Source organism: Loxodonta africana, chromosome 3 (assembly GCF_030014295.1).
Source record: "Loxodonta africana isolate mLoxAfr1 chromosome 3, mLoxAfr1.hap2, whole genome shotgun sequence".
Classification (NCBI taxonomy): Eukaryota; Metazoa; Chordata; class Mammalia; order Proboscidea; family Elephantidae; genus Loxodonta; species Loxodonta africana.
The window spans coordinates 28,814,295-28,822,056 of NC_087344.1; the positions used below are offsets into that span (position 1 = coordinate 28,814,295).

At 38.8% G+C, this 7,762-nt stretch overlaps 1 protein-coding gene across 1 annotated transcript; it reads left to right on the top strand.

Moving 5' to 3' along the window:
- Positions 1-1,192: 1,192 nt before the first annotated feature.
- On the top strand, positions 1,193-2,514 carry LOC100672631 (olfactory receptor 7A5-like). The gene has a single exon (XM_003413325.3). The coding sequence runs from the start codon at positions 1,461-1,463 to the stop codon at positions 2,364-2,366; it is 906 nt and encodes a 301-aa protein (XP_003413373.2). The 5' UTR covers positions 1,193-1,460; the 3' UTR covers positions 2,367-2,514.
- The last annotated feature ends 5,248 nt before the right edge of the window (positions 2,515-7,762 follow it).

Genomic DNA, 7,762 nt, shown 5'->3' on the forward strand with positions numbered 1-7,762 from the left:
CACTTCACTAACATATTAGTACCTGTTTCTTCTACTAAAACACCTCCCAAACTCACTGGATTTTTGAAATTAGAAGTCTTTGTTTGAATCCTTTGCTAATTTTTCTATGTGTTTATTTCAATTATTTACTGAAGTATATTTGTAAGTTATCTTTGTAGTGTGAGTATAGGATTCCTTTTGAGTCGTAAAGATTGAAAATATTTTTCTAGTTGGGTAATTCCACTATTATTATTTTTCTGGTTAATGTGGGGACTAACACTAGGGACTGTAAGACTGCCAGCACCCAAGGAAGTTGCTTCCTCATCTTAACCTCTCTGAATTCTATGTAGCTTTTAATTATCTTTCCTCCCTTTGAAGCCCTGGTGGCGCAGTGGTTAAGAGCTCAGCTGGTAACCAAAATGTTGGCAGTCTGAATCTACCAGCAGATCCTCAGAAACCCTATGGGGCAGTTCTGCTCTGTCCTACAGAGTTGCTATGAGTCAGAACTGACTCTATTGCAGCGGGTTTGATTTGGTTTTGGTTATAGTATAGTATATTACAATGGATAGTATAGTATAGTATAATATATTATAATATGCTATAACATGTTGTATCATGCTATAACATAATATAATATAATGTATTGGATGTAACATAATATATACATATAAATGTAAAGAATAACAAATGAACAGTAGACTTCCATGTCATGGAGCCTTCTACAGTATCAGGATAACCTGATCGCCTGTTTCTTCTCTACTGTTAACTACAACCTCAATCCAGCTTCCTTCTTCCACTTCACTTACATCATCCTTCTTACTGCTGCCAAATGGAATGCTCCTGGCTCGTGGACTTTGTGCTGCCTGTATCTCTGCCCAAAATGCTCTTCTCACAGTTTTCTGCTTGGGTAGCATCCTTACTGCCTTCAAATTTTCTGCTCAGAGACCTGTTATTAGAAGTGACCATACAAAGGAACGTTTCTTTTTCACTTTATAAATTACTTGTCCTGTATTATTTTTACTTCATAATTGTAATCCCTACGAATCATTTACTGATTCATTCATAGTCTATTGACCCCCATCCCCAACACACATATCCTAGACTAACATTTAAAGGAAAGGATTTTAAAATTAACTTTCACTACTGTTTCTGGTGCCTTAAACAACACTTGGCACAAAAGAATCGGTGAAAAATCTTTGTTGAATGAACAAAACAGAGTCTTGGGGGAATTTATAGAGAAAAATACTGCCTTGGGAAAGTTTGGGATTAGAGGCAAGGATATCTAGTTGGTTCAACAAGAAGATAGAACATTTGGGATTCCAAGAATTGTCAGCAAAAAGGCACAAGATCTATGGATAACGTATTGAATTAATTAAACAAGTTAAAAATATAAACAACAGCATATCTGTTAAGTTGTCGTGAACTGCTTATGGCTAAGTTTGCATTGCTCTTTTCTCTTTTCCAGGAGTTTCATCAGTTACATGGAATCAGGAAACCAAACACATGTTTCAGAATTCATCCTTTTGGGACTCTCAGAAGAGGCAGAGCTGCAGCCCCTCCTCTTTGGGCTATTTCTGTCCAAGTACCTGATCACCTTAATTGGAAACTTGTTCATCATCCTGGCCATTATCACAGACTCCCACCTCCACACACCCATGTACTTCTTCCTCTGCAACCTCTCTTTTGCAGACATCTGTTTTATTTCCTCCACTATCCCAAAGATGCTGCTGAACATCCAGATGCAGAGCAAAGTTATTACCTATGAGGGCTGCATCACCCAGATGTATTTTTTCGTACTCTTTGGAGGGTTAGATAATTTCCTCTTGACAGTGATGGCCTATGACCGGTTTGTGGCCATCTGTCACCCTCTGCACTACATGGTCATCATGAACCCTAAATTCTGTGGCCTCTTGCTTCTGACATCCTGGTTATTAACTGTTCTGTACTGTCTATTACATGGTTTAATGGTTTTACGATTGTCTTTTTGTACAGAGTTGGAAATCCCCCACTTTTTCTGTGAACTTAATCAGGTAGTCCAACTTGCTTGTTCTGACACCTACCCCAATGACTTGGTGATGTATTTTACAACTGGACTTGAGGGTGTTATTCCACTCACTGGGATCCTTTTCTCTTACACTAAGATCGTGTCTTCCATTTTGAGAATTTCATCTGCTGGGGGCAAGTACAAAGCCTTTACCACTTGTGGGTCTCACCTCTCAGTTGTCTCGTTGTTCTATGGTACAGTACTTGGAATATATCTCAGTTCTGCTGGTTCCCAAGCCTCCATGGCCAGAACAATAGCTTCAGTGACGTACACTGTAGCCACCCCCATGTTAAACCCCTTTATATGCAGTCTTAGGAACAAGGACATAAAAAGCAGGCTCTAAAAAAACTTTTCAGCTGAGAAACATTCTCTCCATAACAGAATCATTTTTCTCAAGGATTGCTCATGAACAACAGAGCTCCAGATCATGAAGACCTACATCATGATACTTTCATCATTTCCTAAATGTGCATTATTCCCAGAATTCAATCTTTTTGATTTTAATACATTATAAACTATCTTTTCTTCGTATTTCTTTCAAAAAAAATTTCTTTACACCAAAATCTTCCCTTCAGTAAGTAGGCAATTCATTCAGGGTGACTGGAGATGAGTCGTTATGAAACAAATATTTCACTAATAGCTATGCAGTACCAGGAAAGCATGATCCCATGGGAACAGCACCATCATTGCCCTCAAACCCAACAAGTTGAAATATCAGTTTCCAGATTCCCATTTTGGAAAGCCTGTTTCTTCTAATCAGTTTCTGTTGTGAAATATTCAGCTACTATGGGTTATTTTCTTTAAACAGAAGTGTTGTTAAATATTTAGAGCAGAGAATTTGTACACATGTACTTACTAAATTATAGAAAGGGCGGAAGTATTGGGAATGACTCCTAGAACAACACTGAAAACCAGACCAGCTAAGACCATTGATACCTTCTCTATCATCAGGAAGGTGGTGGAATCAAGAAGTCTCTACTGAAATTATTGGCTCCACAAACACAAAGCAGTTTCTGCAATCCAGATAGTAGGAATCTTTTCTTAAAATTGTTAGTTCAAGACTCACTGTGCCTGCTATATTTGTACTTGTTTAACAAAGGGTAGGCACATCACTTCTTGACACCCATGATGCCACTGACATGCAAATTTGGCTTCCTTTATTCCCGATAACCCAGTGCCCTTCAACTAGGTTTGGCCACATGATTGGCTGATACAAGGCATCTGTCTCACTTTTGTCCTCTGATTCTCTCCTGTATCTGGTTAATATCCCAGTAATCACATGTGAAACTTAAGGTTTTAGTGATCCTGGGAACTATAGTTTCCCAATTATCATCCTCTGCAGTACAGGAACATAAACCAAGGGAGGGAGAAATGGATATTGAGTGTCAGTCCACTCTATCCCTACATTGTAAAGATGTAGACTCAATAGTGGGTACCAAACTTCCTATACTTTGTCTGTATTTTAGGATAGGGTGATTCTATCTCTTTCAAAGTTCCCTAAGTCTTTGTCCTCTTTCCATTCTAATATATACTGGTAGTTCATACTTTCTTTTGAAAGGATGATTTGTAGAGCATGAAATACGTGAATGATAGAGACTGTTAACATTTGCTGTATATTCTTAGGTCTTTTTTTTTTTTGTACAAATTATATTTTGATAAAATATGTATAAAGTAAAATTGGCCATTGTAATAATTTTTAAGCACACAATTTAGTAGAATTAATTACATTCACAATGTTGTGTAACCATCACCACTATCCATTTCAAAAACTTTTTCAGCATCCAAAACTCAAATTCTTTACCCATTATGGAATAATCAATCTCTGTTCATACCTCACCTCTCCAACCTCAATTCCTCTGTGGCATTTCCTTCTTCATGTCTCTATAGCCTTGATAGCAGCAACAGTGTGTTCTTCACACTGACCCAAGGCGACCATTTCATAGGGTGAGCTTCATCATGGATATCCTCGCTATTAAAAATTCATTGACTCTTACTAATTTTTTAATTAATTGTCAATTTGCTGTAGCTAAAACTTGTCCTTGGGCATGTGGCCTGCATCAAATATAAGGCGATACTCTGGCAAGGCTTGGTGGCTTTCTGCTTGCACTGGATCCTGCTTTTGTGTGCCTAATCTGCGCCTCTTGAGACTTGAACTAGCAGCTTGCCTGTGGTCTTGTCTGCTGATCTTGGGAATCACTGATCTTTGAAGACTGTGAGCAAGAGCTCTGCTCTAACTTGCCATTCTTGGGTTTGCCAACCTCTGTAGCTTCTTGAATCAGGAAAAGCCTCTATCCTGACTCATGGACTTGTGATGTTCCAGCCTCTGAAACCACATGAGCCATTTCCTTGATAAAACTCTCTATCTATGTATATACGTATTTATATGCTTTGTTGGTTTTCCTTCTCTAGAGAACCTAGCCTAAGGCACTGACCCTAAAGGACCCAGTACAACTACTCCACAGGGTTTCCAAGGAGCAGCAGGTGAATTTGAACTGCCAACCTCTTGGTTAGCAATGGAACGTTTAACCTCTGTTGCACCAGGGCTCACTGTATGGTAGGCTTTAAATTGTAAAGAAGTGAGTAAACCATAGTTGTTCTCTTAAGAGCCCTAGAGTCCAAACAGGACAAGAGATATAGAAATAAATGCAATATCCTGAAGTTGCAGTGTAATCCTGGTGAAATGGATCACAAAATATTTGCATCTTCCTGGGGGGCATAGAGTATCTTATAATTTTATTGAGCTTTGAAGGAGAAGTTGGAGTTCTTCCATGTGGAAAAGGAGTAGAGCACTTCTGGAAGTGGCAGCAGGGAAGTAAATATGGGGGCTAATTCAACTGTAAGGTGTGTATGGGAAATTCCAAATAGAATTTAGTATCTTAAGAACAACCAAGGCAGGGAATGAAAAGTGAAACATGAACCTGGCTAGCTAGACAGCAGCCTTATAATGAAGGGTCTTACATTTTCACTATAGGATGATACTTAATTGTGAAATTAGTGGAGAGTCGGTGTTACTTTTATGGTTAGCGATGTCCATGATCAGTTCATCTTTTGGAAGGGTCGCCTCTGGCCATATATACAAATCTACTATTGTTGCTATCAAAAGACATAGTGAGATGTTGAGGACTGGAAACAGTACTTTGGAAGGGGGGTTGAAGGGTGGGGAATGAGTCTATGAGGGTTTGAAGAATAATGTATCTATGTATTCACTGATTAATACTACAGTCAATGTCAGACATTTTATATTCATTGTTTTCTTCAATTCCTCTATGAAATTGGTATCACTATTCTAATTTTATGGATGAAAAATATGAGACGTAAGCAGTGATATTGTTTGTCCAAGGCTTGTAGATCCCAAAGTCAGACTCAGAGCTCGCTATTTCCAAGGCTTTTGCATTTCAGTAATATTTTTAACTTTAATACACTTTCAATTTTGAATAGTTTTATATTCATAGAAAAATTTTGAAGATAGTACAGTCAGTTCCTAGGAACTCCACATACAATTTCCCCTATTATCAACATCTCCCATCCAGAATACCACATTATATTTAGTGATTATTTTTTTTGGAGGCTCCTTTTGGCTGTGACAGTTCCTCAGACTTTCTTTGTTTTGATGGGCTGCCAAAAGAATGAACAAATCTGTTTTTGGAAGAAGTACAGCCAGAATGCTCCTTAGTAGCGAGGTTGGTGAGACTTCATCTCACTTATTTTGGACATGTTGTCAGGAGGGCTCAGTCCGTGGAGAAGGACTTCATGCTTGGTAAAGTGGAGGTTCAACGACAAAAAGAAAGACCCTCAATGAGAAGCACTGACAGAGTGGTTGCAACAATGGGCTTAAGCATAACAAGAATTAGGAGGATGACACAGAACTGGGTAGTGTTTCTTTCTGTTGCACATAAGGTCACTATGAGTCAAAACAGACTTGATGACACCTAAACAACGACCTAAGAATTTCATAATTTGGAGCCCTGATGGTAGAGTGGTTAAGCATTTGGCTGCTAACCATAATAATGTCAGCAGTTTGAATCCACCAGCTGCTCCTTAGAAACCTATGTGGCAGTTCTACTCTGTCCTATAGGGCTGCTATCAAGGAAATTGACTCGATGGCAATGGGTTTTGTTTTGTTTTTGGTATTTCAAATTTTGCGGTGGTATTGTAAATGGTATTGTCTTTTAAATTTCAAGTTTCGGTTGTTCATTGGGGCTTTGTAGGTCAGAAATTGGCTTTTACATATTTGCCTTCTACCTTCATTTTGAGTTGTGCCACATGAGCAAATGAAGATCCCAAAGGCTTTACTCTATCTACGTCATTAAGGTTGACTCTACTTTGAGGAGGCAGCTCTTCCCCAGTCATCCTTTGAGTGTCTTCCAACTTGGGGGCTCATCTTCCAGCACTATATCAGACAAAGTTCTGCTGCTATTCATAAAGTTTTCACTGAGGAATATTTTTCAGAAGTAGACTGCTGGGTCCTTCCTCCTAGTCTGTTTTAGTCTGGAAGCTCAGCTGAAACCTGTCCTCCATTGGTGACCCTGCTGGTATCTGAATACCAGTGGCATAGCTCCCAGCATCACAGCAACACACACGCGGCTCAAAATGAGAAGAAACACCTGCAAACATCCATTAATAATCAGAACCAGGAATGTACAAAGTATGAATCTTGGAAAATTGGAAATTGTCAAAAATAAAATGAAAATCATGAACATAGATATCCCAGGCATTACTGAGCTGAAATGGACTGGCATTGGGCACTATGAATGGGATGGTCATATAGTCTACTATGCGGGGAATGACAACTTGAAGAGGAATGGTGTTGTATTCATCGTCAAAAAGAACATTTCAAGATCTATCCTGAAGTACAACACTGTCAGTGATAGGATAATATCCATACATCTACAACGAAGACCAGTTAATACAACTATTATTCAAATTTATGCACCAACCACTAGGGCCAAAGATGAAGGAACAGAAGATTTTGATCAGCTGCTTCAGTCTGAAATTGATTGAACATGCAATAAATCAATATGCATTGGAAATTAGTGGTGACTGGAATGTGAAAGTTGGAAACAAAGAAGAAGGATCTGTAGTTGGAAAACTATTGCCTTGGTGATAGAAACAATGCTGAAGATCAAATGATAGAATTTTGCAAGACTAACTACTTCTGCATTGCAAATACCTTCTTTCACCAACATAAATGGTGACTATACACGTGGGTCTCGCCAGATGGAACACACAGAAATCAAATTGACTACATCTGTGGAAAGAGACGATGGAAAAGCTCAATATCATCAGTTGGAACAAAGCCAGGGGCCGACTGTGGAACAGACCATCAATTGTTCATATGCAAGTTCAAGGTGAAACTGAAGAAAACCAGACCAAGTCCACGAGAGCCAAAATATGACCTTGAGTACATCCCACCTGAATTTAGAGACCATCTGAAGAATAGATTTGATGCATTGAACACTAGTGACTGAAGACCAGACTAGTCGTGGAATGACATCAAGGACATCATCCAAGAAGAAAGCAAGAGGCCATTGAAAAGACAGGAAAGAAAGAAAGGACCAGATGGATGTCAGAGGAGACTCGGAAACTTAAGCTCGAAAGTCGAACAGCTAAAGGAAAAGAAAGAATCGATGAAATAAAAGAACCAAACAGAAGGTTTCAAAGAGTGGCCCAGGAAGACAAAGTAAAGTATTTTAATGACATGTGCAAAGAGCTGGAGATGGAAAACCAAAAAGGAAGAAC